General features: G+C 44.7%; 2 protein-coding genes across 14 annotated transcripts in view; one reads left to right on the plus strand and one right to left on the minus strand.

Annotated features, from left to right (window-relative positions):
• Positions 1-7,054, minus strand: part of SETD4 (SET domain containing 4) — a 366,008-nt gene extending 358,954 nt beyond the window's left edge. For 8 of the 12 annotated variants that reach the window (XR_004349708.1, XR_004349712.1, XR_004349707.1 and 5 more), the window contains exons 1-3: positions 6,609-7,031; positions 4,880-5,049; positions 1,243-1,338 (exon numbers count right to left, since the gene is read on the minus strand). Coding sequence is in view for 2 of the 12 variants with exons in the window: in XM_032630774.1 (XP_032486665.1) it covers positions 1,243-1,338; positions 4,880-4,952 (169 nt within the window). In the remaining 10 variants the exon portion in view is untranslated. Of the gene's footprint in view, positions 1-1,242; positions 1,339-4,879; positions 5,050-6,362; positions 6,491-6,608 lie in introns of those variants that run through there. The other 4 variants (XR_004349714.1, XR_004349713.1, XM_032630772.1 and 1 more) reach the window with 4 other exon arrangements.
• Positions 7,055-12,213: 5,159 nt separating this feature from the next.
• Positions 12,214-18,503, plus strand: LOC116753471 (carbonyl reductase [NADPH] 1). 2 transcript variants are annotated; one of them, XM_032631263.1, is made up of 3 exons: positions 12,214-12,691; positions 13,441-13,548; positions 17,705-18,503. In XM_032631263.1, the coding sequence occupies exons 1-3, from the start codon at positions 12,403-12,405 to the stop codon at positions 18,241-18,243; spliced, it is 936 nt and encodes a 311-aa protein (XP_032487154.1). In that variant the 5' UTR covers positions 12,214-12,402; the 3' UTR covers positions 18,244-18,503. The 2 variants fall into 2 exon arrangements, with proteins under 2 accessions (XP_032487154.1, XP_032487155.1); XM_032631264.1 differs by having other exon boundaries at positions 12,239-12,691; positions 17,807-18,503.
• Positions 18,504-20,751: the final 2,248 nt, after the last annotated feature.

Raw genomic sequence — 20,751 nt, forward strand, 5'->3', positions numbered from 1 at the left:
ATGGTAAACCATTTATCTTGGGTGATATATAAGGAAGTTAGTTTGCTCAAAGTTAAATTACCTAATGGGTACTTGAATTCATTTTAATCGCCAAGGGAAGCATTCAGAGGCATATGATCTAAATATTCTACAAAGGGAAATGTCTGCACCTGCCCTGTGATACAGAACTTCAAGGCCCTCAGCACATAACTGTCTCTGTGCTACAGCAGATCTGTAGCACAGAGACAGGTGGTCCTCTCTGTGGTTACCTCAAGCCCACTTGTGGACAGAGCTGGGTCGCCTTGTATGCAGGCACAAGCCCATAACAAGCTGCCCAACTTCTGTGAGAGAATGTTCCGGAAGAGAACGTTAACCCAAACTCCATGACAAGCTCCTCAATTTTCAGAAAACAATGTTAATCCAACCTTCACAACAAGCTCCTCACCTTCCAGAAGAGAAAGTTCACCCACCCCTGTTCAGGTGACTGTGGACGCCAGGGCCACACAGGGGCTCCTCCTCCAACACTCGGGGGGCAATACCGCTGAGGCCTCCCTAAGGGCTCCTCTCCTGGAGCCACCCCCAGGGACCAAGCACCTCTGCTGGTTCTCTGGAACCCCTCCCCTTAGAAAACTACGGCGATGCTCCTGAGCTAAGGGATAATCCCATCAGCCCACACGGCTTGAAAACCCCATGAAATCACCATAAGCAGGTTGATGGGGACACCAGTCCCCACATTACACAATGTCCTCCCAGAAAAGCCCAGTGAAGATGTTTCCCTCAGGTCTAAGTTCCAGAAATACCTGTACTTCTGACGAGTAAACAATTTAGCTGGGTTTACAGAACACTAAGATTCAGCTAATTGACCATATACATTGGGCTGCTGGAAAGATGAGTCAAATCTGTAGCTCACCTCTGACAGGGGTACGAAATTTCATAATCATGGCTTTTATGTGTTATCCTTATCCCTGCCTTCGTCTTATTTTTCTATTCTCATTTCCCCTTTCTAACTTTTAATGTTATTTCACCATTTTGGAATTTCTCTCCACAAGCCACTTAAACTCATTTTTAGAATAAGGTCAAGTAAATATTACACCTACAAGGCAGGAAGGCTGCCACACACCAGAAGATGGTAGATATTTTTTGTCGGGTTGAGGAGATGATATGCCCCCAGAGAGAATACAGCCCACCTGCAAGAATCACCCCTGCTTTCCTACCACCTGGGCCCACATGTCTCTCACATGAGAGCTGAACGTCAGACCTTACCTGGAAAATGAGCAGGTATTAAGTTTGTATCTTCAAACTTCCTATCTTTCAGCCACTTCTTAAGCTCTATAAATTCAGGCCTGTAGCTCTCATTCACTAATCAAGAGACGAAAGAAAAACTGGTGATTAAAATCACTATATAATCAGATTGCCATTTAAAAAGTAAATCTCTGATGAACTGTCTCAGACAGTCATATCATAAAAGGGAATAAATTTTAAAACATGCACAAATAATGTAAACTAAAATAGAAAAACCACAAGATCATCTCAAGGATGCAGGAAAATCATTGGATAAAATCTGGCACTCATTCCTGATAAATACTCCCAGCAAACAAGGATAGAAGGGAACCTCCTCAACACGACAAAAAATATCTAACAAAGAACCTACAGCTGACACACTTAAAGATGAAAAACTACGTGCTTTCCCCCTCAGATCAGGAACAGAAGGATGTCTGTTCTCCCCACTACTATTCAACACTACACTGGTTCTTGCCAGTGCAAAAGGCAAAGAAAAATAAATAAAAGACATCTATTATAGGTTGAATTGTGTACCCAAAAATTCATATGTTGAAATCCTAACCCTCAGTACCTCAGGCTACAACCTTATTTAGAGATAGGGTCTTTACAGAGGTAACCAAGTTAAAATGAGGCCATCAGGGTGGACCTGGATCCAGTACAACTGATGTCCTTATAATAAGGGAAATTTTGACACAAGAACAGAGGGAAGATGATAGAAGAAACACAGGGAGAAGACAGCCAGCCAACGACAAAGCCAAAAAGAGAGGCCTAGAACAGACCCTTCTCTCACAGCTCTCAGAAGGAACCAATCCTGCTGACACATGCTTTATAGATGAATCCTCAGGGCATTACTGAAAGTGAAATAAGCCATTCACAAAAAGACAAATACTGTATGATTCCACTTACATGAGGTATCTAGAATAGCCAAGTTCATGGAAACAAAAAGTAGAGTGGTAGCTGCCAGGGGCTAGGGGGAGAGGGGAATGAGGAGTTATTATTTAATGGGTATAGAGTTCCAGTTTTGCAAGATGAAGAGAATTCCGGAGACTGGTTGTACAACGATGTGAATGTACTGAACAATACTGAACTACACTTAAAAATTGTTAAAATGGTAAATTTTATGTTACATGTAATTTTATTACAATTAAAAATTTTTTTTAATTTTTTTAAGATCTCAAATCAATAATCTGAATAAATGGAGATATACATCTTACTTATGGGTTGGAAGATTCAATACTGTTAAGAAGTCAAGCTCTCCCCAGATTGATCTATAGATTCAATACAATCCAAATCAAAATGTAAGCAGGCTTTTTTGTAGAAATTGACAAGATGATTCTAAAATTCATATGGAAATGCAAAGAACCTAGAATAGCCAAAACCACTTCGAAATATTGATTTCAAAACTTTTTATTACTATAAAGCTACAGTAACTAAGACTGTGTGATACTGTCATCAAGACAGACAAAGAAATCGATAGAACAGAAAAGAAAGTCTAAAACAGACCCACACATATGTGGATAACTGGCTTTTCACAAAATGCAAAGGCAATTCCGAGGAGAAAGGATAGTTTTTTCAATAAATACTGCTGGAACAATTGAAGTAAACAAATCATGGAATATTATCAGCAATAAAAAAGAATGACCTGTTGATACACACAACAGAGAATTATCTCAAAGTAATTATGCTGAGTAAAAGAAGGCAGATAAAAAGGAATGCATACTATATGATTAAAGAAAACTATAAAACAAATCAATAGTGAAAGAAATCAGATCAATGGCTGTCTGAAGATGGAGGCGGGGGGGGGGGTTCAAAGAGCACAAGATGAAAGGATTACAAAGGGAAACAAGGAAACTTCTTGGGGTGATGAATATGTTCATACCTTGATTTCGATAATGGCTTACTGTATGTCAAAATCTATCAGATTATACACTTTAAATATGTGACATTCATTGTATGTCAATTACATTTCAATGAAAGTGTTTTCTAAAAAAATACATGCTCCAAAATCTAAGGCTAAAATACGTTATCACAACCTAGAGAACAGAGTTTACAGCAAGAACATTTAATAAGCAACTACTACACTGCCAGCACTATTAACCACTGTGGAGAGCGTTCAACATGTTCCTCACCCTCAAAAAGTTAACATTTTAGTTGGGGAAACAAGACTTCCATGAAAAACAATTGGAAAACCATAGCTCCTAAAGAATAATACCCAATAAGCATGATAACCCAGTGACATTAGTGAGAACTGGAAATTGCATCACCAAAAACATAAGACCTCAACTCTGCCTCGAAGGTTAGAGAGAAACTGAACAAGCAAGGAGAAGGGAAGAAAGATGTTTTGGCTGAAGAAGGACTTTGAGGAATGGCAGAGGTGGAAATGTGGGAGGTGTGCTCAGGAAATGGTGAGTGGAGAACATACTGCCAACACAGGGAGTGGGGCGGGGGAGCCACTTAGAAAGGCAGTTGATGTCAGGCAGGAATTCAGAGAGCACACAAAAGAGAATGAGGGGGACGTCCCCGGCGGTCCAGTAGTTAAAACTCTGTGCTCCCAATGCAGGGGGCACGGGTTCAATCCCTGGCTGGGGAAGATCCTGCATGCCGTGTAGCACGGCCCAAAAGAAAAAAAAGAGAGAGAGAGAATGAGGATCCTGGAGGCTCCTATACCAAAAAGGCTACATCCCTTAAGAAAGTTAGACTGACAGTGACAAATGGAACAACCAGCAGGGAAGAAAACAAGAATGTGGTGAACCAGCCAAGAGCTGGCTGAAGTCATCTCTGGGTAGAACAGAGAGGGAGAAGTGAACCTAAGAAAGGCCAGGTGAGAGTTAGCAGGACATGGGCTCCGGAGAGCAAAGAAGGATACATAGTCAAAGATTACCTCCATGGTGCTGACATGCTGGGGGTCAGCTAGGAGGACTGCTATTAATTTTTATGAAAAATAACAACTGCATTTATGTAGTACTCTCCAGTGGTCCAAGCACTTTCACATACGGTATCTCGTTCAGACTGGGTTACACTGAACTTGAAGTGATAAATTTACATCCAAATATTAATATCCTTTAGGTAGCTAGAGGTCAGCAGAGAGGTCAGGACCAGAAACAGAAACCTGGGAGTCATCCCCAAAGAAGACATAGTTGAAGCAATATATCTGTATTTCTACAAGGGTTTAAAAGAATATAATGGCACTATTTAAAAGAATATTCTTTAAGAAGTATTCTCTATGAACACTGCTCATGGGCTTCCCTGCTGGCGCAGTGGTTAAGAATCCGCCTGCCAATGCAGGGGACAAGGGTGAACCCCGGCCCGGGAAGATCCCACGTGCCGCGGAGTAACTAAGTCCGTGCACCACAACTACTGAGCCTGCACTCTGAGCCCGCGAGCCACAACTACTGAAGCCCGCGTGCCTAGAGCCCATGCTCCGCAACAAGAGAAGCCACTGCAGTGAGAAGCCGCGCTCCGCCGCAACTAGCCCACGCGCAGCAACGAAGACCCAACGCAGCCAAAAATAAATAAATTTAACATTGCTCGTGTGCCTTTGAGAAAAGCTATGTGTTAACAGCAATCAACAAAGGATTCCTTTTTTTCATCACTGGCACCAAAAGAATCAAAACTGTACCTCCTCTTGATTCAGAACTTGTGAAGAGTTTTCGTCTTCTGATTCGGCTTGTTCTTCCACCTCCGTTCCTCATACTAAAACTGCAGTTTCTGCTTAATTGCCCAATCTAAAATAAAAAGCATTTGCTTTGCCTTTCTTTCCAGCTGTATGATAATCACTGTTGATTGTACCTATAAGGATTTAAACATACAAATGTAACTATTTAGTACACCATTTCTCTAAAGTGTTTTTGTATATAAATTGTTTATACTCTGACCTAAATCATGCACAGTAATGGAATGCCCATTATATTGGTCCCTCTAAAACAGTTTTATCTTGAGGTCCTATTACATGCTGATTAATCAGAGAAATCCTCATAACTGATTTCATAATTGTGTGCTTTGGTGACGTGTACATCAACGATAATCAGCACTTACTAAGCACCGACCTATCTGTGCTTTGAATAAACGGTAGTCCTGAAGCCCCCATCTGCTAGGAAGTCTTAGAGGAAAAAACCAAATCCTCTTTCAGCGTGAAGTAAATAATGATTTGTCCTTAAAACCAGCATCCTGAAATAAATATAAACTAAGCGGGGGTTTGCCACAGATTAGGGAGAAAATGAGAGCCAAGAGAGCAGACAAAACAAAGAGATGATAAGAAAATCTAAAATGACTACAGTTTCTATACGTTACTTCCTCGGAAATATAAAAATGAAATCTATTAAACACACCAGCATGATCAGATAATGGAGTGGCCTACTATATGAAGCCATTAATAGCAAGTATGCGCTAAGATGTAAAAATGTCCAAGATATATTACATGAAAAAATAAAGTTGCAGAACAAATTCAATGATCCCTTATGAGTTTGATACTGTGCACATTTTATGTTTATAAAACAAGAGGCTTTAAGGAAGGATATTAAAAAATATGCACGGGGAGCGGACTTTTACTATTACTTCTGTATCCTCCTAGTCTGTGCCTTATGTATGTATGAGTACATAAGTGACATAATATGGATATTACTTAAGTGCATATATATGTGCATTTTAACCATACCACTGTTTTTTTTAAAACCACTAAAAGCTACCGAACTGAAATTAATAACAAGACACGAACTCCAAGCCCTATTACTATCCCACCCCAGCACTGGAAGGTTCACTATTTGATCGACCCGAAGTTGGCAAGTCCGGTCCCAGGGCCACCGGCGGCTCGTCCCCTCCGGGTCCCCAGTGCCCCGCCCGCGCACGGGCCGAGACGCGACCACACTGACCCCCGGCCCGGCCGCGCGCGGGTCCCGGGGTCCGGCGAGCGAGCTGCGCACTTGGCGCCAAGGCGACAGCACGGCTGGCCGCACTGCCCTCGCCCCCAGTCCTCAGCCCCTAGACGTGAGGCCGCCCCGCAGCTGCGACACACCCCGCCCCTCCCCCGCCCCCTCCGTTTTCCGGCCGCCGGGTTGGCTGGGCAGGGGGCGAGCTCAGACCCCGACCAGTTACAAACTCCCAACCTTAGGGTCCTTCGCGCCTGCACAGCGGCTTCTCGGGTCGACATTCGCTAAATGAACGCTTCCCAGATAACGGGGGGGAGGGGTACTGTAATGAGCAGCATCATGCCAGGCCTGGCGGGGGTAGGCCATCCGAACTCAGCTCTCTTTTTGAGCCCCCAAAATTAAAGTATATGGAAAGCTCCGGCAGGAGCAGGTTCCCGTTACCTGGGCAACGGTAGGCCCAGCCCCGGAACTCGACCCGCTCACCTTGGCACAGCTTCAAGATGGCGGTGGGCGGGCCCACGTGGAAACCCAGAACAGCGCGCCAGATGCTCGCGAGTTAAAAGAAGCGAGCCACAGCAGCAGGGGGAGGGATAGAGCGCCGCCAGGCCCGCCTCGAGTCCAAACTGACCCACGCTCTCAGTCGCCAGGCGGAGCCCTCTTTCCGCCGCGGTTCTCAGCCTCTCGGCGTGCGCATGCGCATTGTGTTTCGGAGGCGCCACCGCCAACACCGGGTGGGGTCAGAGCGCCCCAAAGCTGGACCGGTACGCCGGGGGGAAGAAAACCCTGTGATCCGTGGACTGGGAACTGCGCTCTGAAAAGCCGACCTACGCAGTCCTTCCGTACCACCAGAGAAGGAACCGCCAAGTGCGCGCATCCCAGAGCGGACTCCACCCCGCGCCTTGGCCCGCCAGCTTCCGCCTCGCCTCTGGGCCTCGCAATCCCGGACCTTCCCCCACTTCCTGCCCGAAGTTGCCTCGACCCCGCCCCGCCTCGGGTCGCAGTCCACCCTGAGCCCGTTGCAGGGCAGCCCAGCCCCACTTCACCCTGCAGTCCCTGTTGGCGGACGTGTCCCAGGATCAGCCTAACAGGAAAATTCCAGTCGTTTATGTAAATACGCCTCCCTACAGGAGATGGGGCTCAATCTCTGCCCCACCCACCCCACCTTGATTATCTCTTGCTTCCAAGACAGCCCAGCATGGAAAGGAGGGAAAAGTAACTTTACAGTGGAGAAACTTGGCAGACACTTCCTTGGCCAAGTGATAAGGGTTAGCATATCAGTAATAAGTTATGTTGATTGCGAAGTTCCCAGCTCTAACAGGAAGGGTACTTTACCTAACATTTGGAGATGTTACTCTCCAAAACCCATAACCCTAGTTCTGTAACACAGAAGAACAACCTGGCTCTATATTGGATCTATTCCTTTAACTCTAACGGTTGTGTTGTTGCCTGTGCTTAATCATGCTGGCTCTGCACCTTTGTGTTACCAAACGGAGGAAGAACGTTGTCCACAGCCTGAAATACGCATAATAGTCCTTCCACAAGGCTCTGCCTCCCAGGCTTGCATTTTAAAGGCATAACACTTTTCATTTGTATAGAGATTAAAAAGTTGCAGAACTTGTTGAAGGTTTACGAGAACATCATGACCAGACCAACCGTGGACGACTGCAAGAACAAAGGATTATCACACCCCTCTGAGTCTGGCCAGTACCAAGGGATCTGCAACAACCAGCCACAACCCCTCCCCTTTTGGTATAAAAGAAGCCTGAATTCTAACTCAGGAAAGATGGTTCCTTAGGACACTAGTCCGCCAGCTTCTCCGTCTGCTGGCTTTCCAAATCGTCACTATTCCTTGCCTCAACGCCTCGTGTCTCAATTCATTGACCTGTCATGCACCAAGCAGTACAAGCTTGGACTCAGTAACAGTTCTTCCTTGAGAATAACATGAGACAAACCCACAAACACCTGACCAGTACAACCGGCCCTCTGTATCCACATCTGTGGATTCAACCAACTGCAAGTCCAAAAATATTAGGAAAAAAAATTTCAGAAAGTTCCAAAAAGCAAAACTTGAACTTGCCACACACCTGCAACTACTTACATAGCATTTACATTGTATTAGGCATTATAAGTAATCTAGGGATGATTTAAAGTATATGGGAGAATGTACCTAGGTTATGCAAATAGTAGACCATTTTATTTGAGGAACTTGAGCATCCCAGGTTGTTCGTATCCACGGGGGGTCCTGGATAACAAGGGACGACTGTACTCCTCAAAGCCGTCAAAGTTTGTGAAAAGCAAGTAAACTCTGAGAATCTGTCATAAACCAGAGGAAACTAAGGAGACACGACAGTTAAATATAATGTGGTATTCTGGAGAGAACCTTGGACTAGAAAAGGGATATTAGAGGGAAAAACTAGTGAAAGCCGCATAAAGCATAGAGCTTAGTTAATACTGTTCCGGGGTTATTTCTTAGTTATAACAAATTACCATCATAGTGTTTGTTACCAAACTGAACTTGGGTCCACTCGCCCACAGCAAAACCAATTTCTGACAAGTTGTGAAGGAAAGTACAGCATTTATTGCAGGGTCCAGCAAGGAGTACAGGCAGCTCACGCTCAGAAGACCTGAACTCCTCAATGGTTTTCAGGGGAGCGTTTTTAAAGGCAACATTTGATGGTGAGGGCTGCAGAGTTCATGACTTTCTTCTGATTGTTTGGTGGTGAGGTAACAGGGTGGTGTTTCAGGAATCTCAGTCATCAACTTTGTGGTCCCAGCCAGTCTGGGGTCCGGTGCTTGTGCTCAGCATGTAGTCTCCATCCTCCACCTCTGGGGGTGGGGATGAGGTCTTAGTTCCCAAAGAACAATTCAAAGATATCCATCAAGTTGTTACGTACATACCTTGGGGAGAACTAGGACTCTGTTTTATCACTGAACTACTGTCGTTAGTTTTCTTATTTAACTGCTTTTCCTTTCTTTCTGCATTCCCTCACTTCCCTAATTAGTAACTGCATGTGCCTGCTCCTTGGAACCCAGGGAAGACCTAGGAGACTAAAACCTTTTACTACAAACAAGAAACAGGGGACATGGAGGAGCTTTTGTACGTGAGAGTGCCTCACAGTGTCCCACTCAGTTTCAATAGTCAGATGTTAATAATAGGGGAAATTTGATATGGAGTATATGGGAATTTTCAGTACTGCATTTGCAACTTTTCAATAAATCCATTCTAAAATTTAAAGTTTATTGAAAAGCAAAGGGGGGCTGGAAATAGATGGTTCCAGATTTGGACCCATGAGTCAGTGATGTCATTAAAAATCAAAGCTCTTCCTAATTTTCCACAATACCATCCTTAGGGAGTTGGCTAACCTCTTAGTTTGTTTCCTTATGATCTCAAGATAGTTGCTGCAGCACCAGGCATCACATTCTCATTACAAATGCATTCAAGACAGAAGAAAAGGGGTAGATAAAACAGGTATTTTCCCTTTATGAGGGAGAAAAATCATGTATACTCCCATTTTCTAGAGGGGAATTGACAAAGATTCTCTTCTTGACCAAGCTCTAGCCAGTCTCTTCCAAGCCCTCTTTTCAGTTAGGCCTCAGCCTGGGCCTATAAAACCTACTGACTCGGCACTAATGATTTCATCCACTCCCCCACCAACCCCCACGTTAAAAGACTTAAACACTAACATAGTTTCTAATAGCTCAAGGCTGTATCACTAGGATGACCTTATTTCCCCCTTAATGAGCTCCAGGCTGCCAGAAGAATTTACTATTTGTTCTAGCCAACACCTGACAAGAGGTCCTTTACTACCCTTTCTTAGAGCATTTACTAAAAAAGGACTTAAAATTTGTGACTTCTTCCTCTGTCCATTTGCAATATATATGTATCTCCTACAACTCAGGACCTGAGTCTTTCTTTCTCAAGGATCTGAAAGCCATTCCTTCGAAATGTAATGATCAGATAGGATAGGACCTCTGTCTCCCAGTCTCTTTATAGCCCTGATGGGCATTTACACTCACCAGGCCTTTATAATTTTCCCCTGACTCTACCCAAGCCCCTCCATTCCCCCTGCCTACTCCCTCAACTTCCCTTTAAAACATCCAGTCACCTCTGTACAAATCCAAGTTGAGTTCAGTTCATGCTGGACACTCTTCCCTACTACATTATAATACTGATTAAAATCTGTCCTTACCACTTGAGGGAAGGTAAGTTGGTGCAGCCACTGTGGAAAACAGCCCTGTATTTCACAAACTTATGCAGAGTTAAAGTTAATCCAATTGTTAGGTTTGTGGTCAATTACCTATAGCCAGTACTTCTGGGTTACCTTGGTGGATTTCTGCACTCCAGGGCTCTACTTGGAAGGCCCTTAGGCCACAATTGATATTACTAGAGGGGACTCCCTCACTTGGCCAGTTAATAGTACCTGCTCTGACTCTGGCCATAAATATGAATTTTTCTTTTAGGGTCACTCAAGCTCAATCAGAACCACCAACTGAATCACAGTCGAAAACCTCCTCAGTTACAGGATGGATTTATGTGGTTAACACCAGGCTTTGGTCATTTAAGTTTAAAGGCTCCTTTATGTTAGAAACAATAAAAGCATACTAAGGATAACCAGCCTAGTAACACTAGAAAATTGGGCTGGTGCCTTATGAGCAATGCCAATATATCATCTCCCTTAAAGGTAAGGATTGATATGGAACACGACCAGAGATCGTGTTCCCTGGCTATTAGTTTTGTTTTTTGCAACTGATTGGAAAAATCCCTTGAAATTGCAACGTAATTGGAGACTATCTAAAATATAGCTGTTCAAGAGAAATTTCTGCACTGATGGAAAGAAATATGTGAACTGTCCGATACAGCAGTCACTAACACGTGACTATTCAGCACTTGAAACGCAGCTAAAGCAACTAAAGAACTAACTTTAATTGTATTATTTTGATTAAAATTACATTTAAATAGCCACTAGTAGCTCGTGGATACCATAAGAGTGTGGACAAAGAATGTTGCCTGCCATTTCAGTAAACAAAGGATCAAGCCATCAGCCATGGCAGCAGACTGCGCTGGTGCACACTGAAGGGGATTCAGGATGGAGAAAAACAGGATACTGGCTCTAGATGGTTCAGGTGCACATCAAAGGAATAATTTCAATAAGCCCAGACTCTTGCATCTTCCCATACACTGAAAAGTGCTAAACTCATTAACTTGAGATGTCTGGCTTTCTTTAATTAGCAGTAATTGATGTTCCGACTACCTGGGTTGTTTTTATGTTTTGTTTTGTTTTGTTTTTGCAAAAACTCCTACATATCCTGGCTCCTCCCTTACCTCTTCAGAACAGTCCCTCAGCTATCTGAGAGGCTATATCCCAAGGCTTAAGTCCCCTAGGTTGTGCATTTCCTTTCAGTCGACAAGAGACAGCACAGAAATGAAAATGATCTTATAGACCCCCTAATTCCTCTGTTTTAAGTGGTAAGTAGTAAGGAAGAAAATTAATTTCCCACCACTGAGCTAATTTATGAACTTTCTGAGGATCCATTTCCTCGCTTGAAAATGGAGATACATCCTGATGAGTTATTTTGAGTGTGAGAAAGGGCTGCAAAGCCCCTTTGCACCTGTACTCTTCAGGACCTGCATACAGGTAACCTGACAACCCTGGAAGTATCTAGTGAGGTAAACACTCCCCACTAACACGTGAGAATCATTCAAGGATAGGGCAGTAGCTTGGCTTTCACATACTTACGGGAGGAAGCAACACACACTTGATCCCTACCATGTTCTCCCAACTTATTCCACAACTCTAGGTTACAAAGACTTCAGTTCGAGAGATATTTTTCAAACACCAGGAAAGACAAAGTCTGCACAAATGACCCATTTCTTCAAGCGCAACCGCGAAGAGTTAAACATCCGGATGAAAAGGAGGAGAACAGAGGATAGGGTTCAGTTTAAACATAGGCAACACAGCTAATCAGAACGATTCTCTGATGCCAGGCAGGCAGTCGCCAGCAGCGACTTTTCAGCAGGACTGTCCTGCAAACTTGCCTGATGGCCCTTCTCTACGTTCCCTGCACCGCTGGGAGGGCGCCGGCGATCCCAGCCCTGAAGGGGCGGAGCCTGCTCCTGCGCTTGCGCGCTCATCCTGGCCGCTCCGGGCGTGGGACCTTCAGGTGCGCGCTCTGCAAGCTCCAGCTTCTGCGCAGACACTCTGACGCGCCGCGCCGTTGGGAAAGCGCAACGGGCTCGGCTCTCCACCCAAGGGCACCGCACACCCAGCACCCGGCTATGTCGTCCTGCGCCCGCGTGGCGCTGGTCACCGGGGCCAACAAGGGCATCGGCTTCGCCATCGTGCGTGACCTCTGCCGGCAGTTTCCGGGGGACGTGGTCCTCACGGCGCGGAACACAGCACGGGGTCAGGCGGCCGTGCAGCAGCTGCAGGCCGAGGGCCTGAGCCCGCGCTTCCACCAGCTGGACATCGATGACCTGCAGAGCATCCGCGCCCTACGTGACTTCCTGCTCAAGGAGTACGGGGGCCTCGACGTGCTGGTCAACAACGCGGGCATCGCCTTCAAGAGTAAGGGGCTGGGTGCTCCCAGGCGAGACGTTCATCATCCGGGATGGGCCGTATCTGTCGGGGAATCGCTGCGGTGGGGCTTCTCCCGCCTGTGGGGTCCAGAATGACTCCCTAGGGACCGAGAAGGGAAGGGGGGAGGGGTGCAGCAAGAGCGGAGTCTGCAGGGAATTGGATGCTTTCTACCCATAGGGAACTTTGCTTCTTTGGCTCGAATCCTGGGGACCTTTTCTAGATTGCCCCACAGCTTCTTTCTGATTGGCCTTTGGGGCAGTTGGGTTAATTTTTAATGCATTTTGAAATAAACAAGAAAATTGCAAAAACTGATGCACAGAGATCCCGTGTGTGTGCACCCTTTGGGCAGCCGGCCCCCCGCAGTGGTGCCATCTTACAAAACCATAGGCATTATCAAGCCCTGAAATCCACACTGGCACAATACTACTAACTAGACACAACTTTTACGCAAAATTCAACAGATTTCACATGTGCTGTTTTCTTTATATCTTCCTATAGGATGTTACTTGAGGGCTTCCCTGGTGGCGCAGTGGTTGAGAATCCACCTGCTAATGCAGGAGACACGGGTTCGAGCCCTGGTCTGGGAGGATCCCACGTACCGCGGAGCAGCTAGGCCCGTGCGCCACAACTGCTGAGCCTGTGCTCTAGAGCCCGCGAGCCACAACTATTATTAAAAAAAAAAGAATGTTACTTGATGGCTACTATTTATTCACTCAACTTTTCTTTTCTCCTAAAAGCCATTGATTCCACACCGTTTCATATTCAAGCAGAAGTGACTATGAAAACAAACTTCTTTGGTACCCAAGATGTGTGCACAGAGCTACTGCCTCTAATAAAACCCCGAGGTGAGTCTGATGAAGAGCCCAAACTGCAGTGTTTCTGGCAAGATCTGGGCCCTGCCTGCCTCTGGTCTCATCTACAGGCCCCCCACCTCTTCTGCTCAGCTACACTGGCCTCCATCTGTGTCACCATCCGGCCAGGTGCCCTGAGGCCTCAGGTTCCTCTAAACACTGCCCAGGTCATTGGTGCTGTCTGTCCAGCTGCTCTTTGCACATCTGGCTCTTTCTTTTTCCCATCTTAGCTCAAAGGTCTCCTCTGAAAGGCTCTTGATTTGCTCCAGGCCCCCCACAGGCGGCATTCCCTTAGGAGTCCATCTCAGGCCTTCTCTCCTCTGACCCCCTCTCAGAGTGATCTTTCTCAGGCTAGTGGAGTCTCTACTCCCACCAGTTCATTAGGCCTCACTCAAATCTGTCACCTGCCTAGAACGTTCCCAGAGCTCCAGGCACACATTGTGTCTTCTTGCCTCTCCATCTTAACCTGATTCCCATCCTTCCTCCCCTGAATCCCCCCATCTAAAACAAATATTTCCAAAGACTCGTCCTTTCCCCAAATCATCTTGGCCACTGATCCCATCATCCACCCACCAGGATCCTGGAGGTCACCATGCCTGCCCGCTTACTGCCATTTACCAGATCCTAAGACACTTCCTACTGATTTTCTTCCCAGGCCTTCACCCCCATCCCAGCTCTACAAACGGGCCCTCAGCTGTCATTTCTAGACAATTGTAAACTCTCCTAAGGGTCTCTCCCTGCTTCTTGAGTCCTTTGCTTCCTGGGCATTCTCTATACTCTGCATGCCCAAAAATCCTTCAGGAGTGAAGTCCAGGCCCTTAGCATGACTTGTAGGGACCTCCATAATCCGACCTGCCGAACTCCAGGTCCATTTTAACTGCCCTTCAATCTGCTCAATGTTTCAAACAAAACAAACTCTCATATTCCTTTGGGTTAAACTACTATAATACTTACCCCCGAAGTAATGGGCCAGGAGGGGAACCACCACCCATTAAACATACCAAATAAGACAAGCAGATACTTTTAGAAAGGTTAAGAGGCGTGGCTGGAGATTTAGTACATGCATCTACAATTTACACTCAGCTTCTGCCCTGTTTCCCCATCCTGTCCTCCTGGAAAGTTCTTCTAAGAATTGGTTGACTAGGACCTAAAAAGTCAGCTCTTTAGAGTGTCACCTGATTCCTCCACTCGTCCCAACACTTGCGGGCTGCAGTGGAGTTCCCTGTGTCAGCTGCACATGCCGAATTCCTCTTGACCTCGTGCTGAGGACCTCTGGCCCACCACTCCTCTTACTTAGCTGGGCTGTTTCTTGCTGTGTCTGGGCTTTGTCCAGAAGGAGGAATGAGTACCCTCCAGATGTGCTAAGACAGCCTCTGTTTAACAGTTCGTCTTGCCTCACGAAAGCTAGAGTAAATGGAATTTTAAATAACATGCTATATTCTCAGTATGAGTGCAGCAAGGTTTACTTGCCTTTTGAAATAGGAGAATTCTTGTTTTGTTGGGGAAAAGCTACAGCAGTTCATGTGATCGTGACTTAATCGAGCGTGTGATTCTCTTCTGGGTCTACAGTCTCACCTAGCTGGGAGGCGAGGGCTCCAGGTGGCTGGCTCTAATCCCTGGGGATCCAGTCAGTGGGAGGGGCTGGCATGGAACACATTGGGAAGATGAAACAGCCATATCCAGGAGTTTATCACCTCGAGAGAACTTTGGATCTCCTGGTCAAGCTTCCCTGATACGGGTTAGTATTTTCACCGCTGATTCTAGACTTCCTGAGGTAGACTAGTTAACACAGAATAAAAAAGGTTGTCATTTGATTACTGATTATAACCATCCTAGAAGAAGTTAACAGTATTTCTCTGTCTACTGTCCAGGTTGAAGACCCATGAAATAAATAATGTCAAGGCCCTTTTTTTTTTTTGCAATACGCGGGCCTCTCACTGTTGTGGCCTCTCCCCTTGCGGAGCACAGGCTCCGGACGCGCAGGCTCAGCGGCCATGGCTCACGGGCCCAGCCGCTCCGCGGCATGTGGGATCTTCCCGGACCGGGGCACGAACCCGTGTCCCCTGCATGGGCAGGCGGACTCTCAACCACTGCGCCACCAGGGAAGCCCAAGGCCCTTTTATTGATAGTAATATAGCTGCCTTTCCCGTTTACCAGTTAACCATTCTGACTTCCGCTCCTGCAGGCTTTTTTTCTTTCTTTATGCCTTTCTATATTTTGCATTTTTAATTCATGAAATATGTGCTATTTTTGTTGTGAGAGAGGCTTGGTCATGTTTTTGAGAGCGAAATAAATTATCCTAAATATAGCATCTCTGAATGGTGCTTACTGCAACATTTGGACAAATTGGTTCTATTCTATCTTAAGGACAATGTCATTTCTATTAATTTACTAGTTGCTTCTTACTCTTTACATGTTCTAGATTAGAAGGAGGACATGGAATAATCGACCCGTTTCAAATATGTGTTCATCTTAGAAGAATGCCCGGAAGATTAATATGGCAATTTCTCTAAATCAGTTTATGTATTTCAGAGAATCATTGAATGGGAGTCCTAATGCCATCTACTAATTTATTTGTTGATGTTTTCTGAACTTCCAAACCTTTAGTGGGATAGACATCAAAGCCAACTGACCATGGTAGCATGACATGCCATTTCTGTTGCCACATATTTTCCCCATGGAAAAAAAGGGTTTAACATTTTTGTCCATGCCTGGTAATTTTGGGTTGGAAACGGGACATTGCAGAATTTTATAGCTACTCTTGCTATTAGACCCTACTTCCCACGGGCTTGTGGTTGTTATTTGCTTATTTGTTCAGTGACTGGCTACATTATTTTTTGAAGTTGAGTCTCCGCCCTCCTCCCCTCGCAGTGTGAAGTTTCTGATGTTTCATCTCAGAAAGTACAGCCTAGCTGAGACGCACAGTCACGCTGGGATTACTGTGGGTTTAGCAGAACTCTCTTTTGCTGTCTTTTTCCTGCACCACACCCAGCTGTTAAGCTCCACTACTTGCTGGCTGATTACTCCACTGTTTTTAACAAGGCACAGCATAAATTGCTTCACAGATGGATCTCCATCCAATTACATTCAGGCTCTTTTGAAAGGGTAGTTTTGGTGCTCTGTTCTGAACCGAGAAGGGCTCCTACCCTTATCTTTCTCTAGTTTTCTCTGGCAAACTTGCTGACTTACATGATTTAGTTTATATTTCTAACAAAGCTACCAATCTCCTAATTGCTTTTCAGCACAACTTCCATTGTTTTTGAGAGTGCCCTTAGGGTCGAACTTCCCCACACTCTTTCAAATGAAATCACATCCTTTTGGGAGAGCGTCAGACCTCTCGGTTTTTATGTCCTGACTCTTTCTCCCTCTTGTGCAAAATCTCTAAGCCACAGGTCTGAAGATAGAGGCAGGGATGATGACACTTCTCTTTGTGACACTCCTGCTTTAGGAGCTAGGAGGGAAGAGAAGCAGTGGTCTCTGGTCTTGTCAGCTTGCCTCTCTTTGCGTGATACTTCTGCCTTACAAACAGGCTGGGGAAAGGGCAGTCTGGGCCCCAGTGTTCTCAGGATGTCCAGCCCAAGGTAGAGCCTTTGTCCCACAAGTGAGGGCTGGGTCACCTCCTAAATGCACTTGCCAGGAACTGAACCTCTGCAACAGGTAGCTGAGGAGCAGCATGAGACATGCTGATGTCCTACCCAACTTGGGAAGATACAATAGTCTCGTGTTCTCGGATGCACCATCCTAGAGTGAAGTTTCCATTGTTATGGCCAGAAAGGGGGAAAGGAAGGAGCAGGTCATGGTAGAAATACCACAGAACAGACTCTGTTCTTACCTGAGTTGTTGCAGATATTCGGGAATAAAAGTTTCTTCATTTGCTGTATGCCCTCAGGACCATTAGCAGAGACTTTAAATAGTTACGTTTTTAAAATAATTTTCACAAGTTGTTCTGGGTAGTAGATTCACAGAATTCTTCCCGTTGTCATTACTTATTTCTTAGGTTTAAGTGAAATAGTTCATTCCTGTAATTTTCAAAATAATTATGTGTAATTTTTAAAAACATTAGAAATAACAGATTGTTACTTATAATAATAAAACAGATAAAACACAATGAGTAACCCCCTCCCAAAATACGTTCTCTTCCTTCCCTAAGGTCCTCCGACAAGAGGACATGAGGACATAAATCCTGTCCCGAATTTGGCATTCATTGTTCTTGTGCTCACCTTTCTACGTAATGACTTGTGTTGTATTTTAGGCAGAGTGGTGAATGTGTCTAGCTTTGTGAGTGTCAGCTCTCTTAAAAAATGCAGCCCCGAACTGCAGCAGAAGTTTCGAAGTGAGACCATCACAGAGGAGGAGCTGGTGGGGCTCATGAACAAGTTTGTGGAAGACACAAAGAACGGGGTGCACAGGAAGGAGGGTTGGCCTGAGACCGCATATGGGGTGACGAAAATCGGCGTCACGGTCCTGTCCAGAATCCAAGCCAGGAAACTGAGTGAGCAGAGAGGAGGGGACAAGATCCTCCTGAATGCCTGCTGCCCAGGGTGGGTGAGAACTGACATGGCGGGACCCACAGCCACCAAAAGCCCAGAAGAAGGAGCAGAGACCCCCGTGTACTTGGCCCTTTTGCCCTCGGATGCTGAGGGGCCTCACGGACAGTTTGTTTCTGAGAAAAAAGTTGTGCAATGGTGAGCTCACTCACAGCTCCTCCCATGGGCTCGATTATGTTCCTGTCCGAATTTCACGGAAAGGACACTTACACTGTCAAAAATATCCCTATGCAAAAAAAAAAAAAAAAGAAGAAATAAAAGAATCAAAATATCTCTATCAAGTTCTCACTGGGAAATGGCTACTAATTCTGTGAAGCCATTTGTGTTTCCTTCTGTGATCCCAGGGGAGGAAAAGTGGGATGGATGACAAATAATAAATAAAAGGCAATAGATGAATAAATAGTTCTTTATAAACGTCCATTTATGCAGACTCTTCAAGGCTGAACCAGCTCAGTTACTCATAATTGTTGGACCTACTTTGGAGGACATATGGGTGTCCACTCTACTATTCATTCTACTTTTCTGTTTGAAATCTTTCAAGGCAAACATCTGAAACCAAAAAGTCTTGGCACTGCCACCTTCCTGCATGACCTTGATCAAAATACTGCATCTACTGTATCCCCTCAAATGTAAAATGGGGATAATAGTCATAGGAATCACCCCTATATAGGTGACAATGTTGAAATCACATTGGAATTGCACAAGTGTCTTCTATCACGAGTCCCTGTGAGAGGGGCCCAGTACCACCCAGGGCAGTGACGAGAAGCTTCGTACTGCCCAGCACCGCGCCTGGCTTCCCCAAGGCCCCAGGGACTGTCCACCACATTCCCTCCCTTCACAGAAGCACTCCATGTTGTACAGACGCCTCTACTGTCATCTTATTTGTCACTTTTCACATCTGATTCTCAGGCTTGGGGAGGTGAAAAGTGACAGCCCCTGAAGGCAAGTGTGGAACCCTTATTTGAAGAGTCAGGTTTACTTTACAAGTGTCCCCCTTCCACTAGGCTGTTAGTTTCCTCTTGTTATTTTATTTTTCTAAACTGCCAACAGGATTGTCAATGTCTAGCTCAACACCATAACATCTGAACTACTAGTTTGGAAATGGACACAGGGATCTTAAAGATTTTTTTCTTAATTCCATAAAATAACACCTAACTACATATGCCACTTATTGTCTCTGACCTAGGACAAACCAGAATGCAGGCACTTTTAGCAATTGTAAGGATTAGATAACCATTAAGTAAAACATTCCAATTAATGACTTGGCACACAGTAAGACCTTCATAAACAACCCTCCCACCTGGGAGCACGCTGGGAATCCCACAGGGTTAGGTTCGCTGACCGCACTTAAATAACAAGGATTGTTGAGGGTGTGGAGAAAAGGCAACCCTCATACACTGTTGGAGGGAATGAAAACTGGTGCAGCCACTATGGAAATAGTAATGGAGATTCCTCAAAAAATTAAGTATAGAACTACTGTATGATCCAGCTATCCCACTTCTAGGTATTCATCCAAAGAATACGAAAACACTAATTTGAAAACTTATATGCATCCCTGTGTTCATCTTGGCATTACTCTAAATTGCCAACATATGGAAACAAACTAAGTGCCGATCAACAGATGAATGGATAAAGAAGATGTTATACACACACACACAGAAACGCACACAAACGCATAATGAATACTACTCATCCATAAAAAAAGATGAGAATATTCCCATTTGTGATAACATGGATGGACGTTGAGGGTGTTATGCAAAGAGAACTAAGTCAGATGGAGAAAGGCAAATACTGTGTGATTTCACTCATATCTGGAATATAAAAAGCAGACAAACAAATAAATGAACAAACCAAACACATAGATACAGAGATCAGAGTAGTGGTCACCAGAGGGGAAGGGGCAGTGGGGAGGGTGAAATGGATAAAGGGGATCACTGTATGGTGATGGGTGGAAACTCAAATTTTACTGGTGAGCACGCTATAGAGTATACAGACGTAATACGAGCATACACTTGAAACTTACATAATGTTATAAATCAATGAAATTTTTTTAATTTAAAAAATTTTAATTTTTAAATAAACAAAAATGGCTTCCAAAGATATATTCATTTCCTAATCCCTGGAAATGATGAATATTACCTTATTTGGTATACTTGCTTATTTTGTGTGTCACCTTTCATGGGCCACAGTACCTAGACTGGTCAAACACCAGTCTGAATGCTGTGAAGGTATTTTTTCAATGAGATTAACATTTAAATTAGTACACTTTGAATAAAGCAGGTTATCCTTGTAATGTAGATGGGCCTCCTCCAGTCATCTCAAGGCCTTAAGATAAAATAGACTGAGGTCCCCTGAGGAAGAGGGAATTCACTTCCAGACCATCTTCATCAATGTTTCATCAATATATTTATGTGCTGTGATACTGGGTGCACATATAATTGTTATAGCTTCCTGATGAATTGAGCCTTTTATCATTACATACTGACCTTTTTTGTCTCTAGAGACAGTTTTTTATTTAACCTCTTTTGTTTGATATAAGTTCATCCACTCCTACTGTCTTTTGGTTACTATTTGCATAAAGTATCTTTTTCCATCTCTTCCCTTTCAGCCTACACCTGAAAGGTGTATTTCAGCCTTTAGATTCAGTGTG

This window comes from Phocoena sinus, chromosome 4 (genome assembly GCF_008692025.1).
Source record: "Phocoena sinus isolate mPhoSin1 chromosome 4, mPhoSin1.pri, whole genome shotgun sequence".
NCBI lineage: Eukaryota > Metazoa > Chordata > Mammalia > Artiodactyla > Phocoenidae > Phocoena > Phocoena sinus.